The sequence below is a fragment of the Molossus molossus genome, unplaced genomic scaffold (genome assembly GCF_014108415.1).
Source record: "Molossus molossus isolate mMolMol1 unplaced genomic scaffold, mMolMol1.p scaffold_m16_p_20, whole genome shotgun sequence".
Lineage (NCBI taxonomy): Eukaryota > Metazoa > Chordata > Mammalia > Chiroptera > Molossidae > Molossus > Molossus molossus.
Window position 1 is genome coordinate 40,615,327 of NW_023425356.1, and position 26,346 is coordinate 40,641,672.

At 40.3% G+C, this 26,346-nt stretch overlaps 1 protein-coding gene across 1 annotated transcript in view; it reads right to left on the reverse strand.

The window, feature by feature from the left end:
- The window catches only part of HMCN1 (hemicentin 1), a 427,446-nt gene that overhangs the window by 257,653 nt on the left and 143,447 nt on the right, over window positions 1–26,346 (reverse strand). The window contains exons 5-6 of the mRNA XM_036272178.1: window positions 10,445–10,616; window positions 8,577–8,683 (exon numbers count right to left, since the gene is read on the reverse strand). Of these exons, the coding sequence (XP_036128071.1) occupies window positions 8,577–8,683; window positions 10,445–10,616 (279 nt within the window). The remainder of the gene's footprint in view (window positions 1–8,576; window positions 8,684–10,444; window positions 10,617–26,346) is intronic.

Consider the following 26,346-nt stretch of genomic DNA (forward strand, 5'->3'; position numbering starts at 1 on the left):
ATTCACTTTCTTGGTGGAAACCATATTATCTTAGTCTTTTTTTTTTTAAGTAAGCTATTATTTTACTCTGTTTCTTAGCTAAGATCCCTTTTTCAAATTTTAGTGTAATAGGAACATTGGATATAATGATGGTAAAAACAAACCAGTAAATGAAAAAAGGAGAAAGAAATTTTAACATACACAAAATGCATTCAATCTTCAAAAACAAAAACAAAACTGGCAAGACAGTACTATTATTTTCCTTATCCCACAGATCAGAGAGGTTAAGTCACTTGCTCAAAGTCACAGACACAGCAGGTGGCAGAGCCGGGTGTGGACTCAATGGGGCTTCAGAAACCAACCTTTGCAGCTACACCAGCTTTTCTCGTGATTACCTCAATGGCCTGGGCTACGCTGCTTCAGTTCAGACTGAGACAGGCCGAAACGTCGACATGATACAGGGGTAACAGAGAACTTCTGAGACAATCCTGGCACAGAAGCAGATGCAAAATGGGGAAAAGGAGGATGAGGGGCACGGAGAGAACAGAGGGGCACAGGGCACTACAAGACATGCCCCTAAATCTACGAGAAAAGTCTACTACACTCATAAAAGGATGGTGGTGAGTGGGCTTCCTGTGAAATTTTTGAAGGGGCTGAGCTTTGCCATGCATCAAAGTGCTAAAGGTTCGAATCAGCACACAGATGATTGGGACACAAGGATACCACAAGGAACAAGCTTCCAGGAAACCCCAGGAATGCTGGGGAAAGGCTTTGGAAGCCAGCCTGTCGTGGGCACAGCAGGGCTGAAGAGAAATGAATGATATGAAGGTCTTGGAGGGGCAGAGAGAATCCAGCTAATTCTCTGAGTCAAGCAGAGAGGGCGTCGGCTGTATATTTCCTTCCCTCTCTTCCTTTCCAGATGATTTTAGCCATCTTAGCGGCATTTTTCAATATATGCAATACGATTTGTAAGAGCAAAATTATTGATGATTTAATGGTTTTTTTTTCCTCTCTCTCTATTTAGTCCTTATATCATGTAGATTTAACCCGTGGGCTGTATTAAAGTTAGAATCTGACCCTGGTTGGTTTGGGTCAGCGGTTAGAGCATCGACCCATGGATCAATGGAGTCGTGGGTTTGATTCCGGTCAAGGGCACGTACCTTGGTTGTGGTTTGTCCCCAGCCCTGGTCAGGGTCGTGCAGGAGGCAACCCGTCGATGTGTCCCTCTCATTTTTATATTTCTCCCCCTCTCCCTCTCTCTTTCTCTCCTTCCCTCCAACTCTTTCTGAAGATAAATGGAAAAATATCCTCGGGTGAGGATTAAAAAATAAAATAAATTTAGAACTTGGCTCCAAAAAGCATCTCTCTGCCACAGAATTTCCTGAGGTGCCCTTCCTGCGCAGAGCCAGCCTAACCTCGCGCCTTCTGCAGTTTTGTTTAAGAGGGAGATCTAGGAGCAGCACAATGGCTCCAAGCATAACAGGAAATTTTCTAGAAACCAGACACTGGACAGGGTTTATGTGAGCTGGAAATTCCAAGAGTTGTATTTCAAACAACATATTTATTTATACCACTTGTAGCAGTTCATAATGAGCTGCATTCCTACTCTGAGTTGGAATGTCATGGTCAAGCGTGGAAGGGTCTGAGTCAGAATGACACAGGCTGATGCAATGTAAACAAAACAGAGGCAAGTACGAGGTTGGACTACATGCAGACTGGCAACTAAAATGACCAACAGGTAACCTTGACTCACAAAGCCATAAGAGAAAAGGGGCAGAGTGGACCAGAGTCCAGGTTTCTGAACTGGAGTCAATGAAGGATCAGGACAGGCTGAAGGCCCACGGAGCAAGCACCATGGAGAGCTCCAGGGGAAAATGAGTTGCTCCTCTGATATCTTCTTGGTCAGCTCTAGTACAGATAGGTCTACTTATGAGTTTAAGGATGAAGGGTTATTAAATATCTCTGTATATTGTAAGTCCCTTAAGGTGAGAGACATGTCATATTCACCACCTACAAAACATTACTCAATAGGCACTTAATACATTTAGGTTTAATAAATATTAGTCATCCAAGTGCCTAATGTTGTTGCTTTTCCTTGGATTCTCCTAGGACCAGCTACTGTCAGATTCATCAAGAATTCTTTGAATTTTTCTAGAAGAATTATGCTAAGCATGTTCACTTATTATCTCCTAAAACCCTATTACATCCAAAAATTATTTTATAGCACTATAAAGAAACTGAGGCTCAAAGAAATGATACTTGTCTAGGTTGGTAGAGTGTTGCTAAACTGCTCCTTGAAAAAAACAAAGCCCTCATTTTTGGCATTTTCCCATTTTTGTTGTATGAATGTTACCATCGTGACTGATTCCAAGCTCCCAACACGATGTCACTGAACAGAGATGGGAAGACAAGTGCATGACTGACTGTCCATGGGCCATTACGAGCCAGCTTCTGCATGTTACCAGGCCATGACAGTGGTTCTGGCCAATGTGATACAAAGGGTGTGGAGTGTGCCTGTCACTCAGAGATGTCTGTCTCATCCCAGAAGTAACACACGTTCCTTCTCTCTCTCTCTTTTTTTTGGTGGGGGGGGGAGACTCAATGTATATTCTGCAGTCTTCCCACACTAAAATAACTGAAGAAGCTGCACGTTCTAGATTACGGCGATGCCTCCATCACCTGGGGTTGCTGAGTGACTCTGTGAAGTGGAACGTCATGTCCATCCCCACAGGGCCTCGACCACCAGTGAGGAACCGTCTTGTATTAAAGCCAGTGAGAATTCCTCCTAGTACTAACTGTGAAGTCTGCCCTTCTATAAATTGAATTATAGTGCTTAATAGAGCTGGCTTTCACTTTTCCTCAAGAGTTTCAATGCTTCATAAAATAATAAATAAGCCTAAACTAAAAAAAAAAACAAAAAACTTTATGTGTATTTGAATTAATAGAAAGTACAGATACAATGTACAAATATTCAAGAAGAATAAATTAATTAATTTTATCATTCATGTGTCCAAAACTGTTTAAGTACTTTACTAACATCAAATTTAATCATGACAATATTAAGTAGATATTATTTTCCCCCATTTTTCTCAGATTTAGGAAGGTTAGGTCATTCCTTCGAGGTCCCAAAAATATGAAGTAGTGGATCTTGGATTAAAATAGATGCCCAGCTTTTTTCAAAGTATTTTTTCTTAAATAACATACCATTCCTTACAAATTAAAAAATATGACGGTTTTAATCAAATACTGGATGAGAACTTACTCAGGCTAGGAATTGTGCCAGACACAAAGATATAATAATGCCAGCCAGATTTAAATACTACCATTGTATTGAGCAATGTATGTTCAGAGAAATGTGATATAAGGAGATAAATGTACTCAAAGCATAGAATCAACTTGATTTAAATATATGTACATACACATTTACATACACACGAGTGTACAGATGTCCTTTTTATTATAAAAGGAAACATTCCATTTGTTTGACACTCTGATATTGGCAGAACAAAACAACTGGGAAATTTTCCAGGAAAAAAAAATCTATAAAACATTCCATTGACCCAAAACCTTGAATTAATGCCACACCTAATCCATTTAAATACCACACCTGGGGTAGTCTTCAAGCTCAAAATAGTCACCAAGTAAGAAGAACTGGGGGCCAGCATAATATTCTTCTTGTGTGGTCCTTTGCAGAATGGAGGCTTATTTAATTATGATTCCTGAACAAGCGTATGCCACTTGAGTATGGCTTCTAAAATACCCTTATCTCTAGCAAAAGCATTAGTAGGCTCTGGCAACCAACGTAGCTATCTAAAACCAAAATATTTTTCTTAGTCTCCAAATCTCGATATAATCATGCGGTTGGGTACACTCCCTTCTCTCCCAGGGAGATTATCTAAGGACGGTTTATCCAAATTTACTTAATGGAAAGCTACCCCAAGGGATGTGTCAACTTACAGGATCACACTGATAATCATAGACTAATAGAAACAGTTTGTACCACCTAAATCCAATGGGTGCTGACAACTACTTAATATCTTTGCTGGGAGTTTCCCTTAAACACCAGAAAACAGACTTTGGCCTGAGTGCTCTGTGGTTATGTTCAAATAGTCTATATATAGAGATAACTTCCTGAATGGAAACTGTATATTGCTTTTCAGAAAGAAGATCCAGATTCGTAGCTTCCCCACAAATGAGAATTTAGGGACATAAAACAACCTTCTCTTTTATTTGTAATAAAACTTCACATTCTTTTCAGTTACCTCTTTTTAACATGCTTTTACCTGCATCATTTATAGGAATTAAATGGATAAATTAACTCATTGTCTCTTAGTAAAGGTGTCCTAGTAAATTATAGAAAAGTAATTACCAGGGTTTCAGAGGGCAACCACAGAAGAAAAGAGAATACCACTTCCATAGCATTTTAAATCGTGGAAAAATTGAAGTGTTTTGTACTAGTACATCGACAATAGGCAGAATGAATTAGCCCTTTGGCCCGCTTCCTTCAGAATAAATGTATTCATTAAAAAAAATTTTTTTTTTCTTTATTGATTTTAGAGAGAGAGGAAGGGAGAGGGAGAGGGAGATAGAAACATCAATGGGAGAGAACATCGATTGGCCGCCTCCTGCGTGACCCCCACTGGGGATCGGGCCCACAACCTGGGCATGTGCCCTGACCGGGAACCAAACCGGCCACCTCTTGGTGCATGGGTCGACACTCAACCACTGAGCCACACCAGCCAGGCTGTATTCATTTTTATTCATGAATATTTATATAGTTCTTTCCCAGGCATGTGACATGTACTAGTATACTAGTGACACAATCTGGTCTCCAGCAAAACAGGGAGAGAAGATCTGTATAGAAATAAATATGAAATATGGGGGAAATAATCCGAAAGAGAAGTACAGAAAAATTGCAGTAGAAAGAAGAGCATTTTAGAAAAACTCGGGCCCTGGCTGGTTTGGCTCAGTGGTTGGAACATCAGCCTGCAGACCAGACAGTCCCGGGTTTGGTTCCCGCTAGGGGCACGTACCAAAAAATAAATAAATACATAAAAATTTAAAAAAGAAAAAGAAAAACTCAGACAAGGCTTTATGACAGCGTTGCCATTTGAGCCTAAGGGGATTGTTCTGAGTCAGACTGAAAGGAAAGGAATTCCAAGAAAAGGAACAATTTAAGCGAATGTGGTAGGAGAGAGGTAAAAGTACAATTTTTTAATTTTTTTTTTTTTTTTGGCTGGTGAAGGCAAATGATCGAAGAGAACAAGAAAGAATGACCGAGGCTCCATTGGCTGGCCCTTAACTACCATGCTAAGGTTAAATAATAGAGCATTCTCCATATTTGGGATAAAAACTGTATGGGAAGCACTGAAAAAGCCATTATTAATTCTACTGACAGAGCAGACATTCCCCAGGGAGCAGAGGGCACGCAGATAGCACCGGGGATAGAGCACTATCTAATCTCAAGCATTTCTCTTCCTGAGCACACATGCAAAACGTCATCATTCATTTGCCATCCAAAGGGAGATCCAAAGCCAGCACCAGTGTCCATGCCAGTAGGTTCAGCTCGGTTTCCTTCACATTAAACCGCTGCATTATTTTGGCATTTCACATAGGAGCAAATACGCTGGTCTTTTAAGATACACTGTAACACTTACCCTTTGTTTGGTGACCACTAATTGTACTCTAGAAATGGTGTGACGTCAGAACCAGAGGCTTTTTTGGTGAGGACTTAAATATACATTTAAGATATAATGATAACAGATACTGTCTTCTTATTGTTTTCTTAATTACAGGAGACTGAGCTTAAAGACTTGTCTAAACAGAGTTGCCATCACCTCATCACCTTATTTCTCCCTACTCACTCAGACGAATCCTCAGTGCTTCTCTGTTCTAATTATCAATTAAAATTGCTTACTTCCCATTTAGTACCAGGGAACATAGCCAAGAGCAGACACTCAGTAAATGTTTACTGAACCGATGAGTAGGTGTAGGGGTCACGAGATAAAACAGTACATTCTTCTGGCCAGAACTGTACTAGAGTAAATACCACTGGTAGCAATTCAAATCACCTTAAAACGGGTTCAAGTACTTCACAGTAAGTTGCTAACAATCAATACCTGAATGTTCTATTCAAAAAGCAACAATGAACTGCCTTCCCAGACTTGCTAACTCAGGGTACGGCTGGCTTAGGTTGTGCTTAAAATGTTTAAGAAAAATCGAGACTCAGAACTTCATATACTCCTTCCTACTGTGGTCACAGAAAGTCACACTCAGTACGCTGGTCAAAATGACTGTCACATCAAATTTGGCCACATTTATTTAAAACAGAGCGGCAAGCCCTGGCCGGTTTGGCTCAGCGGTTAGAGTGTCGGCCTGCAGTCCTGAGAGACCCGGGTTCGGTTCCCGCTAAGGGCACCCGGCCCTGGTTGGTCGTGCGGGTGGCAGCCACTCGATGTGTCCCTTTCACATCGATGTTTCTCTCTCTCTCTCTTCCTCTCTCTCCCTCCCACTCTATCTGAACCAAAAATGGAAAAATGTCCTCAGGAGAGGATTTAAAAAAAAAAAAAAACAGAGCGGCAAAACACTTCATTGTTGCCAATCTAATGCACTCAATAAATCCTGAGCAACTACTATGTGCAAGGAACAGGAATATGAGTCCATTCAGTAAGAAATTCCCAGATTTTACTATTTCACATTGCCTTCTTACTTATATCTTTATTCCATAGAATCCACCTCCAGATATATATTTATATAACAGTTTCTACTTTCCCTACAAAGTCTCAGAGTTCTGAGAATAAAGAACTGATGATCTAGGATTTGAATGTAATTACAATGGAAATTTCAAGTATTCTTTGAAAAAGAAAAAGAAAACAAAACAAAAACGGGAATGCAAAAATGGCACTTCCCACGTGTGTGGTACAACACCTCCACCCGCTTCCACAGCAGTTCCACAACTGGAATCATGAGCCATTCATCCCAGGTTTTATGTGGGGAAGCCAAGATGGCACACGTGTAAATGCTGCAAGGGGTATCTTCATTTGAGTGGGCCCCGCAGGACCCCGGCATGGGAGTTGCAAAGGACGCCGATAGAAAGAGAAGTGGCGGGGAAGGAATGCAGACAGCCAGGGCTGTGGGTGCATCCTGCTCCCACGCGGACAGCTGGAGCTACTCCCGCAGGCGCGGAGCTGCTCCTGAAGCTTCCATTCTCCAGCAGAACAGCCTTCCCTTGTTCTGGGAACAGACTCTCAGACACAGAGGCGCAGATATTGGAGTTGGAAGTAGGCCAGAGCACACGGAAAAATCTGAGAAATATGGGCAAGCCACTCAGAACACCCACCACAGCGGGTCACACACACAATTTGCAGTAGAAGTGAATTTCAGGTGTATGTTCTCTCTTCCATATTGCCAAAGTACAATGCTTTCTTTTTTTTTGTTTTTTTGTTTTTTTTATCCTCACCCGAGGATATTTTTCCATTTTTTGTACAGATAGAGTGGGAGGGAGAGAGAGGAAGGGAGAGAGAGACAGAAACATCGACGTGAAAGGGACACATCGAGTGGCTGCCACCCGCACGACCAACCAGGGCCGGGGACAAACTGCAACCGAAGTACATGCCCTTAGCGGGAACCGAACCCGGGTCTCTACCAACCGCAGGCCGATGCTCTAACCGCTGAGCCAAACCGGCCAGGGCTACAATGCTTTCTTAGCGTGAACATATACTACTTCATGTGATTCCGGGAAATATAATACCATTTTGTGTTAAACAATCAATGGAGACCCACCTAATAACAATAGCCAACAGTACTTGAGGGCTTAGTTTGTAACAAGAACTATGCTGAGCCCTGGCCGGTTTGGCTCAGCGGTTGGAGCGCCGGCCTGTGGTACACAGAGACCCGGGTTCGGTTCCCGCTAAGGGCACGTACCTCGGTTGCAGTTTGTCCCCGGCCCTGGTTGGTCGTGCGGGTGGCAGCCACTCGATGTGTCCCTTCACATCGATGTTTCTCTCTCTCTCTTCCTCTCTCTCCCTCCCGCTCTATCTGAACAAAAAATGGAAAAATGTCCTTGGGTGAGGATAAAAAAAAAAGAACTATGCTAAGTATTTTATTTGCATCACCTTGATTTAATTTTCACAAAATTTAATAAAATAGAAGATTAGTCTTGACATGTCTATATCACACAGGAGGAATGGCAAGCACAGGGAAGTTATGGCCCCAAAGCAATCCAGCTTTTAAGGGGCATGGAGAGTCGAAACCAGGCCTTCCACACCGGAGCCTACGCCCCTTAACCATGATATCTCCAGCTCTGATTGCTGTAGACTCAGGAGGCAGATAATACAATCAATGTACAGATTGGATGACAGGGAAACTGAGACGTTAAGTACATCTGTGGTGGCACTGCTGACTTTTATGGCCATCAAAACTTAACACGACCAAATTCATGCGACCGAAAGATCTACAAATGTACCATGTATATTGCTTCTTAGTAAAAGCACTCTCTATGATTGCAAGAGAAGATATAAGTAAACTATTGTACACATGTTCGAGAACATGCCAACATCTAAATAAAATAATAAATAGACTTTGTCCAATAACAGTACCTTCACTGTCCACATTCCAGCCTCTGGCTCTTTCACATTCACCACCTTGGCAGAGTTATGGATATTCAATAGCTCATTCAGGCCAAATCCCTTTTTGATCAGCTTCCCTGAAAGACACACATAAAGGTAACAGGCATAATCTTTCTTTCAGCTATGTATATTAGCCGTATACATTCCCAGTATAAGTTACCTAATGGACATTTGTTTTTATAGCTCAAAACACTATTTTAGTTATATCTAAACACTACTTAATTTCAGGGTTCCTGGGCATTATTGGAACTGAGCTAACTGATTCCCATATGCTCTGTGGATCTGGTCTTAAAGTGAGAATAACAATTGGCAGACTTTCATCATATTTCCAAAGCTATCTCAGATAACAATGATCACAGCTACTAAAAAGTTGTGCAGTCACTAGAGACATTTCGATTTAGTAGATGACAAAACAGTAAACCAGAAGAAACATCTTTTTGGAGATCGCTCAAGGTAATATAACATGAGAGCCCTGGGCATTTCTTTGCACAAAGCGTAAAACCTTAACTGATTCCACAAAGCACAGGAGAAGGCTTTTACTGTCAGAGGGGAAATTCCAGGAGGCAGTGTAATGAGGTAGCATAGTAACCACCTCATCTCCTACCGACTGGAGAGATATCTGAGCTATCTTCTTGTTGGAATTGAGAGAGGAAAAAGCCAATGTGGAATGCAGCCACAGTTTGGTTATTCACTTTGCTCCTGGCTCTCCTATGGACTACTCCTGCAGTTATACAAACAAATCAAGTGTAGGAATCCTATGCTTGTATTGGAAAAGGTGCATCATCATTGCAAATGGCTTCTTAAATACCAATGCCAATGTCAATGACTTTCAAAAGCAGTTGAAACGTAATGCATTGAGTAGGGGTACTTGTCAGTCTCGGGGTGGTGAAAAACACAAATTTTTCCTGGGTGGCATGGATGCTGTTAGAGGGGGAAGCTACATCAACAGACAGACCAACTTCTAAGGCCAAACCTGCAGAAATCCTGAAAAAGGAGTTTTGCTTATATTGTAAATTTCAATTTGATTGCTAGTGTTGAGTGTGGCCTTTGAGGACAATTTCATATGTTGCTTTCTGTTAGGTATTAGTTATTTTCTATGACTCTAAATAAAATAAGAAAGCTAGTTCCTTCCTCCACATTTATAAATACTCACACATATATTTAAAAAGAATGTATCATATACTAAAGCCATAATGGAAATAAAAATGTTTTGTGAATATCAATAGGTAAAAAGATATTTCTAAATGCAAATATTAAGGAAAATACAGTTTCTGTGTTTACTAGATAACTTGTCGATGTATGTCTTATTGTAATATTCAACCAGAAATGGAACCGGGCCAAATCTTGGGGTTTTCACAAATAGAAGCAAAGTAAAGTAACACATTATTCAAATAAAAATATAAATTTGTTTTTTATCAGCTGTCCTCTGAAAAATAAAACCTTATCAAGAAGAGTATCCGTAAAAAAATTACCTGTTGTAAAAGTTTTTTTATGTGACTCATTAAAAAAAAGTAATACTGAGTTTTACAGAATAAGTTATTATGAAATAGATTAGGAAAATACAATTTTAGGTTCAATTTATATATTTTTTTCTTTTTGGTAGCTTAGTATAATTAAGTTGCTAACTCTGATCTGTTTACATTATTAGAACTGTTAGCTTTTTGAATCTCATGTTAATTCAATACTTAAGACTCAGAAACATTGGTTTTACACATCTTGCCTAGTCATTTTTGAATTTATTCATAAAGTTAGCATGAACTTAACATACGGAAGTGTGCAGAAAGCCTTTTATCTTTCACAGCTTCTGTATTTTTTATATGACGTTCGGTATATCTCACCTAAAGGATTGCGGATTTCAATCACGGGAGAAGGGCCACTCAGGGACACAGTGACCTCTTTTAGGCTGGGATCGAAGGGAATTCTCCATGTGTTTACAGCTTGTTCCAAATGGTCTGTCGATAAGAGGTGGACTTTGGAGGCCTGCACTGCTTCCTCTACCCATTTCAACACCTATAAAAGAAACGGAGCAGGTGAGTGACATCAGAAACATTAAACTGTATCCTACTGTGGCTACCAGGTGCAGAAGGTGGCTTGGGTTCGCACATGACTCAGGCACTCCCTGGATTGATGTGAGGTTTATTTCCATGATCATGAAGACAGACCTTTTCCTATATCCGTTTATGGCAGTAGATTCAGAACAAAATACTAGTTTAACCCATGGTCAGATTTCAGGTTCTCCGTCTCGGAATAATTTATTCAGTGCAAGATTCCAGTGTCTAAATCCAGTTAAGGGAGACATGCGGAGATATTACAGTCTGTTTGGTGTTTCTCAAGACATCTCTTTTCTCTCCACTCTGTCTTTCCATATTCTTTTCAAAATCCAATGTATAGAAAATAATTAGCGAATGATCAACTCCAATTTCAATCTATTAAATACATAAACTGTAACATAGTACATTGTAATTATATATTGTAAGTATATTATTCAAAGACAGTGGCAAGGCCAGCAAAATATGCATTTTTATAATAAAATAAATACCAAGAAAATAGAAAAAGTCACCATTGTTGTTGTCTTAAAAAATAGAAATACTTCAGGTTAGAGCCAATTTAGCAGTGTGTTCTTGAAAAGGAGTCTTTTGGAAAATGGTAAGAAATGCGATTCTCAAGGGGAGTTGCTGCCCCACTGTGAACAAGGAGAATTTCAGTTCACAGACGTGTTCTGCAGCAAATACAATTCCCCAATTCAACAAAAAGTACATGACTAGACAAGTAATGCTTAGCTGAACCTACTATAATTAATTCTAAATCATGATACTCTTTTTTTTTTTTTTTTTCAGATCGAGCAAGAGGGAGAGAGAGAGAGAAACATTAATGTGAGAGAGACACATCGAGTGGCTGCCACCCACACGACCCCAACTGGGCCGGGGACAAACCACAACCAAGGTACGTGCCCTTAGCAGGAACCAAACCCGGACTCTCTGGTCCGAGGGTTGACGCTCTAACTGCTGAGCCAAACCAGCCAGGGCTAAATCATATTTTTAATCTACCTCAACTGTTTCTCTGGTTCATATATCCTTCAAAACAATATATTATCAAGAACAATTTCCCTTAGAATTATGTACAAAACACTGAAAAGAGCTGGATATTGAGCTACAGTCAAACTATTCAAAATAAACATTTTTAAAAAAAATTTCAATAGTGGCAGTCACAAATCAATCAATCACACAACAAATACTGTGTAATAACTTCACTCGCTATAAACAATGTACCTTTTCTTTGTCTTCAAGGATGAGGAAAGTGACTAAGACATATTATCATGTAACTAACAACGCGAGGCAATTCTGTTCATTCATAAAACACATGTTTATGGCTCAAGGCCCTCTTTCAATACTGAGCATTGATGCACATAATTTTAGTCAATATCTACTTCTCTGAACTAGTAGTATTCACTGAATTTTTGGCACGTTAGTACACATTATTTTTAATAACTCTTCCTGCCTTTCCTCCAGAATCAAGAACCACATCTCCGGCACCTGTGTACAGTCAAAACCAAGTGGCATGCTTTGCCCATGATAAAGGTGGGATATATACTAATGTCCACAAAGGTGGTCACAATGACAGTAACAGCGAGGTCTTTGTTAAGACAGGATGGTATGGGAATTCATGAACAGGGATCCCTTGTTGAAATAACACACGTGAAGTGTCCAGCACAGTACTTGTCCCATCGTACAGAGTCAAATGTTCCCTTCCCTTCCCAACTAAATTCCCTCCTCGTCCCCTAACTGAGCATCTCAACAATAGCTTCATAGAAAAATAAAAAAAACTCATCCATGAAAGTCAGATAAGATTTCTGTAAATGACAAAGAGAGGCGAAGTCATTCTAGATAGAACTGAGGATCTGAGAAAATACACAGAGACAAATATTCCAAATATGCCGGGAACATGATTGAACCCAACTGGCCATAGCTAAGTGATCAGCAAACGGGGAAACAGAAGATGTGACTGGAGCTCTTGCGTCAGGGACAGGCTATACGGTCACAATGTCAGGCTATGACATTTGGATTTTATTGCAAGGACCCAGTGAAAAATTACAGAAGGGCTTACGCAGAGGACAAACGAAATGGAAGTGGTATTTTACAGAGAAAACCTGGAGAGGCATGATAGATGAATTGAACAGAAAAAAAACAAACCTATGTAGTACAGTTAATTATCCCATACATCAAATGCTATATTTCCTCAAGTTTTAACCTTAGAAAGCACCTGGAAGTTTACATAGACATAAAACACGTGTCAACACAATTGTCTAGAGAAGCAGAAGCCGTATTTTGAAAAATGGAATTCTGCTCATCAACTATGCACATATGGCTACAGAAATCAGATTGATCATAACTAGCATTTTGCCATAAATAGGACATGCATTTTAATAATCAGACTGTTGACATTTTATGTCTTAAACATAGAACATGGCTTCTTGGCTGAAGGAAATGGAAAGGACCAATTTTCCTGAGAAAGCACTTGATAAATGTGATTGATAATAAATAACTGAGAGGCTCATGTCTGATGTAGAGACTAACAAGAACAAAGGACACGAGAAACTGAGTAAGTGGACAGAATGTCTGTCTTAAGGGCAAGGCACAAAATGTGGCCATAAATAATTCTCATGCAAAAAGGAGGAAAAGAACGAGAAAACAAGAATTGCCCGGTATCTAAAGTTTAACAATGAAATGCAATAGTGTTAGGTAGAAATGGAAGTAAATCAATGTTTATACATCCTGCTTTCAAAGTATCCTGTACCTCAAATATAGCTCTCCTTCAAAGGCTAGGGAGAGAAGTGACACCGTATCCCCCTCGGAAGTCCCTCTGCACGGAAATCGCTAAGGCTAGGCATTCCTGAGAACATGGGAGACTTTCTCATTTAGTTGCGTTTTCATAAGGCAAGTGTGTTCACATGGTACGGAATATAAGCAGGCTTTGATTTGCTCTTAATACCGTTTCCAATTCATCAACATTTATGAGGCTGTCACAGAGGGATTACCATGTATCATAATATTACTAGTTGGGAAAGATACAGAACAGACTTCTGTCAAGTCTCAAATCACTTTTTTATCCACTTAAGAAAAAATCAAATTGAAAACAGTTGCAACTTATTTTATTAGAAAATACAGATCTTGCCAACATCCGAATAAAAGTAGATCACTGTAAATTACAGAATCACCGTTAAGTGAGGTTCCTGGTCTCTCATCTTGCCACATATAAGAAAAAAAACAACTTAAATTGTCTAACCATGAGAAATGTTCTTGTGAGCTTGGAAATGGTCTTCTATTTATAATGACAAATGGAGGAAAACCAGAATAATGTAAGAGGCTTTGCATTGGTGCATTTTTACTGACATAAAAACTATTTCAAATCACTAAGGAACCATTAATTGTACATTAAAAGTTTCAATATGAAAAGGTTCCCTGTTGATTTGTAGCAGTTTATATCTCAAAGGGCCTTTGAGACAATATAATCCAGTTTCTTTATTTTATATTTCAAATATCAGTTTTGGTCACGTTGAAACATCTAACCTGACTGACTGTGGCTCAATGGTTATTTTTTAGATAAGCTCCTGTGTTCCTGAGATGCTCTCTTAGTTTAAATATATTTCACATCCTAAATAATAATCAATACTTAAAAGTGCGTTCATAAATACATTCCACTCTGGAATGAGATGCAAATATTGTTTCAAACCACAAAAGCAGCATACATTATTATGTATTATGAAACAGAAATAGAAATAGAAGCAAAGTCATTTTTTTTTTTTGTATACACCTTCAAGAACCAAACTTACAAGAAAAGCTTTGCTTAGAAGAATATTTTTTTCTTTTTTATTGACATGTAATTGACATATAACATTATATTAGTTTCAGGTATACACTATAATGATTCAATATTTGTATATATTGCAAAACGATCACAATAAGTTTAATTAACATCCATTACCACACATAGTCACAACTTTTTTTTTCTCTTCTGATGAGAACTTTTAAGATTTATGGTCTTAGCAACTTTCTTTTTTTTTATCCTCACCCGAGGACATTTTTCCATTCTTTGTTCAGGTAGAGTGGGAGGGAGAGAGAGGAAGAGAGAGAGAGAGAGAAACATTGATGTGAAAGGGACACATCGAGTGGCTGCCACCCGCATGACCGACCAGGGCCGGGGACAAACTGCAACCGAGGTACGCGCCCTTAGCGGGAACCGAACCCGGGTCTCTCAGGACCGCAGGCGGACGCTCTAACCGCTGAGCCAAACCGGCCAGGGCACAACTTTCTAACATACAGTATTATTCACTGTAACTACCATGCTATACATTACATACCCAGGGCTTATTTATTTTATAACTGGAAATTTGTACTTTTTGACCCCCTTCATCCATTTTGCCCACCCCAAGCCTCTGGCAACCACTAATCTGTTCTCTATATCTATGAGTTCAGGTTTTGCTTTGCATTCACATACAAGTGAGATCATCCAGTATTTGTCTTTCTCTGTCTGACTTATTTCACTTAGCATTACTTCCTCAACTTCCATGTCACCCATGCTAAGATGTCCTTCATTTTTATGAAAAAATATCCTCCGGTGAGGATTTTTTTTTTTTTAAAGAAGTGCTGTGGCCTTTTGTTTATCAACACAAATTTTATGATTCTTCTATGTCTGTAAAAAATGCTATTAGAATTTTGATAGGAATTGTAGCAATTCTGTATATTGCTTTGGGTAGTATGGAAATGTTAATAACATTAATTCTTCCAATCATGAACAGGGAATATCTTTGCATTTATTTATTATTTCTTTTATTGATGAATTATCATTTTTAGTGTACAGTTCTTCCACCTTCTTGGATAAGTTTACTCCTAGGTATTTTATTCTTTTTGATGCAATTTGGAAGACATTTTCAATGTAATGAATTATAGCCAAATGAATTTCCCCAGAACATCTTCTGTCCTTTTGGTGGGAACACAGAATCAATGATAAGGGTTAGATATAATTTGTAATTATGCATATATTTTTGTTGCTGTTGTTTAATGAGACATGGCATGCAAAACAGTGATTTGATTAGCTGTATATTGTATCACTAATTGGACAGTCAAGAATTAAATTATATAAAAATATGAAAGCTTTTAACTCTATATTACCTCTCATGTGAAAAAGACCTGCTAAATTCCAAGACAACCCTTTATAATAAATCCTACATAACAGCAGAGACAGAATTCACCCAGCTCTGATCTGGCTAAGAGATGCTCCTCTGAATGACCAGGGGAGCCTTTCCCCCAGGTTCAAGTTCTTTTCCACCCTGCAGTATAGCATAGAGCCCATACATCAGAATCTGCTTGGAAGTCACTAAGTATTTATTGAGCATCTACTAAATATACACAACAGTACAGGATATTATGAAGAAGAGCAAAGAAATAGAAACACATTTCCTGCCTTTTAAGACATGGCAATCTAGTTGAAGAAATAGGACAGATATTAAAAACAAATGAACTACTTTTTACTTTCAAGGAATAAATAACTAAGACCAGAATATAAATGCTTAATTTATAATTCTAAATTATGATGCACTTTTCTACTCAAAAAATTCTAACGGTTCCCAGGAGTATACTAAGCCAAGGGTATACCTGTGAGTTGTCCACCCTGGATACAGGTAATAAAGGGATACATCATCTGTGGATGATTTAAAAACAATAATAACACTGTTTAAAAGTCAGTCTCTTTTTAATATCACCATGTCCTAGTCATCTTAAACAGTGTCAGTCAAGGAGTCTTCCTTGAAAAAAAATATATTTTTGGTTTAAAGCCTAAACTATTGCTCTTATTACTGGTGAGCTTCAATAATACATTTAAGATTCAAATTAGAACATTTTGTTACATTCTCTTTAAGAAACATTGTATTCTACATAGACCTTAATTCAGAGAACTCCAAATCCTACATCAGGTACATGGTAATGCAAACTCTGCTACTCACTTTCATTTCAAGAGTAAGTATGTAGCACTGTGATCCCACAGATCCCTGAGTTTAGACAGTAGATTCAAGCAAACCTAGATAGCCCAAAAGTTACATGACATGCCAGGTGTTAAAAGGATCACTCTAGCCTCCATGTTAACATCAGACTGTAGAGGGTGCAAGGAGATCAAATCTGAAGCCATTGCAATAATTCAGGTGGGAGGTGACTGTCACCGGACCAGAGCTGTGGCAGTGGGCAGCAAGAAGTGGCCAGTTCTGAGTGTTTACTGAAGTCAGACTTGACAGGGATCACTGAAGACCAGATGTGGGGGTCTGAAACAGATGTCTCAGTTGTCATTAACTGAGACGGAAAAGACAGCAGGAAGAGTTGATTTAAAGGGGTGGTGGGATGAGGATGAGAACGTAGGCTCTCAGCCTGAGCATGCTCAGTTTGAGACATCTATTAGACATCCAGGTGCAAGCATGGAGGAAACAGTCAGATATGTGGACCTGGAGTTCAGCTGGAGGTCCAGCTTGGAGATAAAACAGAATTTTAAATCATGAAGCTCCCCTTGCAGCCTCTACCCAGTAAGAACTTACACAAAGGAGTGAATACATCATCCTGTGAAAATAAACTTGTATATCAATACTCAGTGGCTCAGAATAGAGTCTTAGAACAAGTTTCCCCTTGTCCTAACCAGACAACCTTCAGAGGATGATGTGCCCCCGCCCTTGTATATGCGACTCTGGGGAGAAGATGTACTAGTTATGTTGAAGCGGGTGTTCTGATTTATGGCAATTAGATTTCTCATGATAGATGGTTGAATTGGTACCCTGATTTTAGACAACACTGCTGTGACTGTGGTTAACAAGGGTCTATTCCCGAGGATGTGTTCATTCATAGACAAAACCAGTTGCACAGTCTGCAAATCTTAGCAAATCCACCAAAGGTTGTCACACTTTGAGGTCTGCCAAGGAGATCTTCCACTGATAACATACAGTTGTATTACTCTTTGTGTACCTTATACCTATTTAATTTGGAAAATTCCTGAGTGAGATATTCCAACAGTTAAGTTCTCAAAAACAAGTGTGGTTGGTGAATCATTGCATAGACCATAAAATAAGAAATTTATGTTATGAGGTTTTTCTTTTTAGTGGAATTACAATTTTACCCAGTTCATATAGAAAAAAATGGGTTGTGGGGAGGGGTTAGAAATTGGAAGGGCATTAGGAAACTTGGGGTCAATGGGGACACGACAGAGGCTTTGTGACAAAAGTGACCCTCAACTTCAACTTTATGACCACCTACAACTTGTATAAAACGACCACACCTCAACGTGCTGAAAGTTCCCCAATGTACAACAGCTGAGAAAATAAAAGCAAACTTCAGACATTTTTGAAGGGTGAAATCATTCCTGCAAGCTATTTTAAAGTATCAAAGTGTATTTCATGAATTTATCTTCATAAATTTCTTCTGTGTCACAACTTCAATGTATTACAAATGATAGAGGAAATTTAGCTTGCCAAAAAAGAATAATTTGAAGTAATAAAATTATAAAAGATTGACTTTTGTACATTAGAACCTCAGACCTCATTCATCTTATAGCTGAAAGTCTTACCAGCCTCTTCCTATGTCCCTTACCCCCAGCCCCTGGCAACCACAATTTTACTCTATGAGTTTGATTTTTTTTTTCAGATTGCATGCTGATAACACTGTATTATATGACTTAAATATGCTAAGAGAGTAGAACTTAAATGTTTTCCCCCAATATAATAATAATTGTTAAAAAGATAAATATGTGAGGTGATGGAGACATCAAACATATATATCAAATCGTCACAATGTGAACTTTAAATGTCTTACAATTCTTTTGACATTTATACCCCAATAAAGCTGGAAAAACAAAAATAAAGATAAAAGATTGATTTTTTTCTTTTGTGTCTTTAATTGAATCCTTTATTGTTTGCTTGGATTTTTTTATTTCATGTTTTTTCTTCACTAAATATCTAATTTAGCATGAAAAATTATCAATGAACCCGTCTCATTAAAATTCTTCCTAGTCGTGATAGAAAAAAAATTATAAAAATACCTAAGTGCATAAATACATACATCCACATACGTCCATACATCTGTACATATTATATATACACACATATGCCTACAGACATTGACTAGTTATGGTCTCATTCCTAGCTACAATGAAAGCAGGAAAAAGTTTAATCTGTACTCAAGGCTCTTTATGATTAACAAAGACAATCCCTAGTTAGGGAGGTACTTGAACACTATTCAAGTTAGCTTTTTTTATTTGAATACACAATGCCCATCAGCATCCATGGCGGATTGGTTCTAAAATCCTCCCCCAGATACCAAAATCTGCAGATGCTCAAGTCCCTTCTATAAAATGACATAGTATTTGCTTATAACTCATGCACATCCTCCCGTATACTTTAAATCACGTCTAGGTTACTTATATTACCTAATATAAGGTGAATGCTATGTAAGTAGTTACATCTTGTTGTTTAGGGAATAATGACAAGAAGAAGAAAAAAGTCTGTTCATGCTCAACACAGAACTAACCATAGAAGTCCTAAGTACATCATTAGCAACAATGTAACTTTTGTTGGAATATTCTTGATCCACAGATGGTTGAATCTGCAGATATGGAGCCTGCAGATATGGAAACCCAACTGCATACCATGAAGAATTGCACATATATGTACAGTACACAGCGGGAGGATGCACAGTGTGGTTTGACCAGGTTCTCAAAAGGATACAGAAAGGGAGTTTTAAAAAACAGAGCTACCATCTCTACCACAGAAAAGTATTTTACATTGCTAATTTTTAAAGTATTTGAACATCTTGCTTAAGGTAGATAAATTACAGCATGAAATAATTAACACTGCAAAGGAATTCAGCATTTCAGCCTCTTTTCAAGTGTTTGCTTATAATAATTAAATACATAATTAAGGTAAGAGACCATGCAGTTCAAATATTCCCCAGTACTAAAACAAATTTTAATTATAATGATTCCGAGAAGTTAGATCTTTATGTGTCCTGGTCTGTCCCCCCCACCCCAGTTCTATTTTACTGGAAGTAAGCTAAAATACAAGACAGTATGGTTTATACTTGACTTTTAAAAATTGTATTAGTCCCCAACGGCATACACCTAATCAAAATTAGCGAGATCTCTCCAAAAGACATCACAATATAGACTTAATTCCCAAGAAGAGTTTCCTAGGGTCTAAGATCTGGTTCAAATTCAGGAACCTAAGTTTTCAGCTGAGATTAGATGAATTTGGGGTAGATAAGTTATTTCTTTGGGGCAGACGCACATGCATTGAACCCCTAAAACTGATAATGTCAAGTGGTACATTCCCAAGGAGTTGGAATCCGAACACTCTGACCACCTAACTTCTCCACTGGCATCTGGAGGAAGACTGGAATCCAAAACCCAGCTGGGTGGATGTTTTGATGGCTACCACATAAACAACACTCACACACAAGCCCCAGGCAAAGAATTTTACACATTTTATCTCTTTTAATTTTTTCTAAAACCCGAAAGTATTTACATTTTAAAATAAGTAACTAACACATTGCTAGTAAGTATAAGTTTTTTTAAAAGGCACAGGACTCCAAATTGCATGCCCTTAAATACTGTGACATTGTAATATAGGGCAAAGCTCTTTGGGTACCCAATACCCTTCATTCCTAACTTTGAAAGAAATCCTAGACTCCAACAGGCCCAGAGGAAGAAAGAGAGGAAGAGACAGGAGAGAAAGGGGGAGGGGGAAAGGAAGAGAGGGAGGAAGAAGGGCAGGAGAGGGAAATAAATATATTACATTTTGAGCTATTCTAAGGGCCTACCTAGATCCTAGCAATTTAAAGTGAGTCCAAGGATTTCAAGCATAACTTTGATTATGTACAATTTTCAAATGATGTTCTGGTTTAAGATGCCCCCTCCCTACACTTAAAATGTAAATACACTGTACTGTTCTGGGCTCGTTGGGTTTGGAAACAAGAGGAAGTGATCTGCATGCATTAAACACTTCAGAGCGTTTGGCTGATTACTTTCACAGCAGAAGTGCTCTCATCCATGAGATGGAAAAGCTCATGGTCTGTACACGACAATTTTTTTCTTCACTAATACAGCACCAACTAGACCATAACTCAGCGGGCTGAGGCCCCCCCCCACTTTGGACAGCGCTTGAGTGAGCACAGCGAACACTGCCCTTCATGACTTCACATCTCTGTCCTTCCATGTTGATTTGCACCCATTCTGATGGACACGTTATTTAAATATTTTAACGCGCAGTCAAGTTACAAGCAAGTTTCACCTACCACCCCCCCCAGGCCCCTCAGCCACTAAAAGGAGCCTTTTGTATATCTCTGCTCTGATTATGTGTTGTTTTTAAAGTGAGGTTTTCAAGATCTCATCATATTTTCCATATTTCCACATAGCCTCTTCAGCACTAATATATCCAACAACAGGAAGCTTTTGGAAGTGTGCATTCGAATGTCACATAATCGAGCTTTAAGTGCATTCAACGAGGAGATAAATTGGAGGATTGTAAAGGTGCAGTCATTTCAGAGTTCCACGAGGCATAAATGCTACAACTATGTATGCTTCAGGCAGTCAAGAAGAGGAGGCATCCATATGGGCTAAAATTACTGGGAAATGCTTTATGGAGGTGGTAAAACTTCAGCATTATACAGCTTTTAAAATCTGGCACCATGCACAAAAACCTTAGTCACACTAACTCTTTCCAGATTCCCTGTCATCTTCAGAAAGGACCCTTGAATGTGTAGCAGGCTGGATTTTACTGGTAATGCTAGCAATAACATAGGTGAATATTCAGCACTTGCCAGACATCTTCAGTCACCCTTTTAAATTGCAGTAAAGTTTTATTAGCTCCCACAACTAAATCAGCACTGCAGAGATGGTAGTTGGAAACTGTACAAATCTTAGGAGGTCCTGAGGGGAAAAGAGAAAAGTGAAGCAAAGATCCAAACTGGGAAATAAATGAAAGCAATGGAATAAGTCAGAGAAAATCGGACCCAACAGCATGCCGGCAGGGCATCCAGATGTCTGCAAAAGACCAGACGGCCGAGTGAAGGTGATGCAGAGGCAGGAGGGACATTCTCAACACGGGGGGCAATGGTGTCCTGGGGGCAGAAGAAAAGCAAAAACACCCAACGCACAGCCTATGGAGGTCTGTTTATATTTATTTTAGAGCTAATTTTCACAGTTTATTAACCACTGAAGAGAGAATGAAAGTGATTTATGGCCAGAAACGGGATGTTGGATTAAGTCAATAAACATTTACGTGCAGTCATTTACCAAAAGGGTATATTCTGTACCGCGTACCCATGGGGGAAGGGAGCTTCCTGCCTGCAGTCATTCGCTGGCCGGGGTCAAACCAGAGCACACGCGTGGCGTTTGCTATCACGAACGAACAGAACATCTCCTCTGCTTCATGCTCTTCTGAGCAGGGTCTCTGCCTGAAGAGCCGGGGGGAGATGCCTCAGCAGAAGACACTGAAACATCAATGTTCCCCCAAACAGCTCCTATTCCAGGACAGACCCGGGTTCTGCTGGCCTAAAGCTTATGCAATGTGGGGGCCCTCTGTGAGAAAAAGAATGCAAAATTATAACTATAAAAGTAGTACAAGAGTAGTTACCTGCAATAAACAAAACTGTTCACATACGTTTCGATGTATTAAAAGAGGGTAAGTACAACAAATCCCTCAAAATCTAGAAATTAATAACGATGGTGCCATTGTTCACTAATGGACAAGGGTCCATGATGTTTTTCCCTCCGTGTTTTTAGACTCTTTGAATGTCTATTCCCATGACCCCCCAAAAGTGTGATATTTTCCATTGAGAGAATAGAAAGTTAATTCAGTCTTTTCTCAGAAATATCATTTATCAAAAACATTTTTATTCTTATCTAGGATGCTTTAAAATTTTCAACTTCATCCACTGATATACTTGGTGTTGGTCGTGTTGCTATAGCTATGGATCTACAAAAAAAAAAAAAAATAGCCTAGCCTTGGCCGATTTGGCTCAGCAGTTAGAGCGTCAGCCTTCGGACCAATGAGTCGCAGGTTCGATTCCGGTCAAGGGCACGTTCCTCGGTTGCAGTTCATCCTCAGCCCTGGTCAGGGTCGTGCGGGAGGCAACCAGTCGATGTGTCCCTCTCACGTCGATGTTTCTCTCTATCCCTTTCTCTCCCTCTCTTTTCCTCCCACTCTATCTAAAGATAAATAGAAAAATATCCTTGGATGAAGATTAAAAAAAAAAAAAAGCCTACATCACCCCAATATCACCGGACACAGGACACACACGTTAGAAGGGGAGTCAGAGGTGAAGGACACAGCAGTCTTAACCCATCACAGTTTAAACATCTTACTGTTGCAGATTCACCCCCTCCCCCAATGTTCCCTCTGTGGACACCTTTCAGCCCACTCTGCAGAGCCTTCGAAGGGGTTCACAGGAGAGGAATTCCCTGTGACTTCAGTTTTGTTGCCGTCACTGTGTCCTGCTCCACCCCCCTTCCTTGGAGGGTATGTTCAGTGCTGTGTTCTTGCCCACTCGCTAAACCACTCAGGTTTGTCTGTTTCCTGGAGGATATTTTGCTGCGTGAAGACCAGTTCAAGAGTGGGTTGCACTATCTTCCTTGCTTGGTAGCAGGTAGAGAGGTAATTACCTCACCTTCTGGATTAATTACTGAATAAATACCCAGGGACCATTTTAAGTAATTACATCAGGTTCTGCAGAGTCTCTCGGATGAACTCAAGCGGCTAGGTAGGACCCTCCAGATCAGGCGCTGTGAACCCCTTCCCGTTAGAATATCTGCTTCCAAATTCCCTTCCCAGGCTGGGATGTAGGGCTTGTTGCTTGCATGCAGGACCTAGAGAAGCATGCAGCAATGTCAGGAGCAGGGCTCATGGGCACCCGGACCACCTGCCAAGGCCCCCAACCTAGGACGCATCTCCCCTGTTGGCACATCTGTCTTCTAGTTAAAAGAATACGCCTTAAATGCCCACTAGGATTGTTCCTTCTGCTTTCCGTGCATTGCCCGGCCTTCGTCCCTCTTCAGACTACAGCCAGGTCTGGGCCTGACCCTGGCAGGAAAGGCGTGACCATCCAGGCCCTCTGCACAGCGTCCTGACCTGCTCCTCCCTGTGACGGGCCAGTGCTCACCCGGGGAACCCACCGTCCAGGTTCACAGGGGCGCGTCACTCTCCACAGGTGGCTACACATTTTCAGCACCCCAGTCTTCTCCAGGCTCTGTCCCCTACCACCCATCGCTGGAAGCCCCCTGTGGGGGGCGGGCCACCCCACTCCAGCTCCACTGCCTGACTGGGTGTGTGGTGAGCATGAAACAAGGTGACACACTGGGGTCCTCCCCTCTCCCCATTCCGTTTTGCTATTGAAGATACTATTGCGATCCCTATGGAGCAGCCTCTGCTTGTCTTCCCCACGTTAAGGAAGCCACTAGAGGAGGTAGGTGGGTGCGTGGGTCTTCTCCTATCAGGCTCGATGCCTGGAAAGAGGAAAAGGACACATCGCCTCTGGAAGGGAGGACCTGGGTTCAATGTCAACAGGGGGACCTTGTCTCTGAATGAAAAGTCAGGGGGTAATAGGAGAGCGATCCTGTGCTATGGTCATCACGGGGTGAGGAATGGATGCACTCTTGGGAGGTTCCTGGTCTCGTGGAGAAACAAACATGTAAATGAACAACAACAGGACTGGAAGAGTGTGGTAATTAGCGTGTGTGTCGGGTATGATGGCACAGGCAGAGGCTAACTGGCTTTACCTGGAATGGTGGCCGTCCGTAGTTGAGATGCATTTAGAAATAAGCAGGAGTCAACAGACAAGAGGAGGGAGAGCACCTGGGACAGAGGGACCACAAGTTCAAGGGCCGGTGGACCCGCAAGGTACAGGACTTGGCCAGGCCCGTGCGCATCCAGAGCGGGAGAGAGAAGGCGGGACGGCCTGGGGCCAAGTCCCCTGCCATGCGGGACGCCAGCCCTCCCTGAAGCCCTGCAGAAGTGGCAGACAGGCTAGAAACAGTACCACGCCTGGGTCTGTATTGAGGATGGACCACACTGGGCGAAGGTGGAGGGTGGATCGGGAGGGTCAGGGGAGGACAGGAAGCAAACGGATCAGCAACGGGGCAGCTCAAATAGACCGGGCAGAAAATTAACGAAGAACCAGTGACAGTGGGAAGGAAGAAGAGAAATAGATGCCGAAGGTGGTCCTTAGCTCAGTGTTACTAGGTAGCAATTTAATGGGAAGCATGAAAAAAAGGGGAAGTCTGGATGACTCCCGGGCTTGCACTTGAGAAACGAGAGGGATGATGCAGTTTTAACTATGACCAGAAATACAAGAGGAGAGGAAGGTTCAAGAGTCACTGCGATTAAAACAAATACTTCCAGCTACTCAGAGGAAAATGAAAACTAAAACTAAAACAAAACGGAAGTATATTTGAAATTTGCTACCAAGACAAAACATCATACCAATTATAAATGACTATGCTTTCTATAAAGAGTAAGACAAAAAGGTCATAGGGTCCCTATCAATTCAAATAGTGAACCCACAGTTTCGGATTCCTAGCCTACGACAGAATGACCACAGAACGGTTCTGTTCATCACTATTACGCTGATTTACACACTGGGCCAATGAGGAGAACCCTGGTTTCTGTGTTGGTTATGTAACACTGAGACTCAGTTTGACCGAGAAGTTTTCAGGGATCGGTTCTAAGGGTCCTGCTGCTTCTATATCTAACATAAAGTAGATAAACTACTTCATATTACAGTTTAATTTTCAAATTTTATATTAAAACTTTTTCTTATAACAGTGGCATATGCTATGTAAAAAAAAGTGGAAAAGAGACAATCATATAATTAGAAACTAGGTAACCCCCACTATTGTACTACCTTACTACCTGCAAATATTCACTCTTCAATATTTTGGTATTTCTTTCCATATGTGTGTGTGTGTGTGTGTGTGTGTGTGTGTGCTATACACAGACTTATTTACATAATTAGGATTATACTACACATACAATTTTATACCATTTTATTTTAGTACATATATAGGAATATTTACTATGTATGCATCCATTTAATAGACATTTCTGAATATTACAGAATTCAAACCTGTCCGGAATCAGATTTTTTAATTATTATACGAGATTATAATAAGATACTTAAGGCTGGCATTAGGAGACAAATCAAGTGCAGCAATTTATAGGTAATCAGTGTTCAGCATACCAGGGGAAGAAGTAAATCCCAAAACTAGATACTCTTGTCCTGGCCAGTTTGGCTCAGCGGTTAGAGTGTCGGCCTGCAGACCAGAGAGTCCCGGGTTCGGTTCCTGCTAAGGGCACGTACCTCAGTTGCAGTTTGTCCCCGGCCCTGGTTGGGGTCTTGTGGGTGGCAGCCACTCGATGTGTCTCTCTCATGTCGATGTTTCTCTCTCTCTCCCTCCCCCTCTTCCTCCCACTCTATCTGAAGATAAATGCAAAAATGTCCTCAGGTGAGGATAAAAAAAAAAAGAACTAGGTATTCTTTACCCAGTGACTGTGTAAAAAACGTCCTATCCATGCTCACTCAGTAAGAGGCTCTTGATGTGCAATCCATCACAGGCTGACTGAACTCAGCACTTCCAGTTTCCAGACCACAAAAGAAATAGATGGAAATTGATCATGGTTTCACAAAACGATCGCATTGATCCCTTGGCTGTTCCCGCGGTG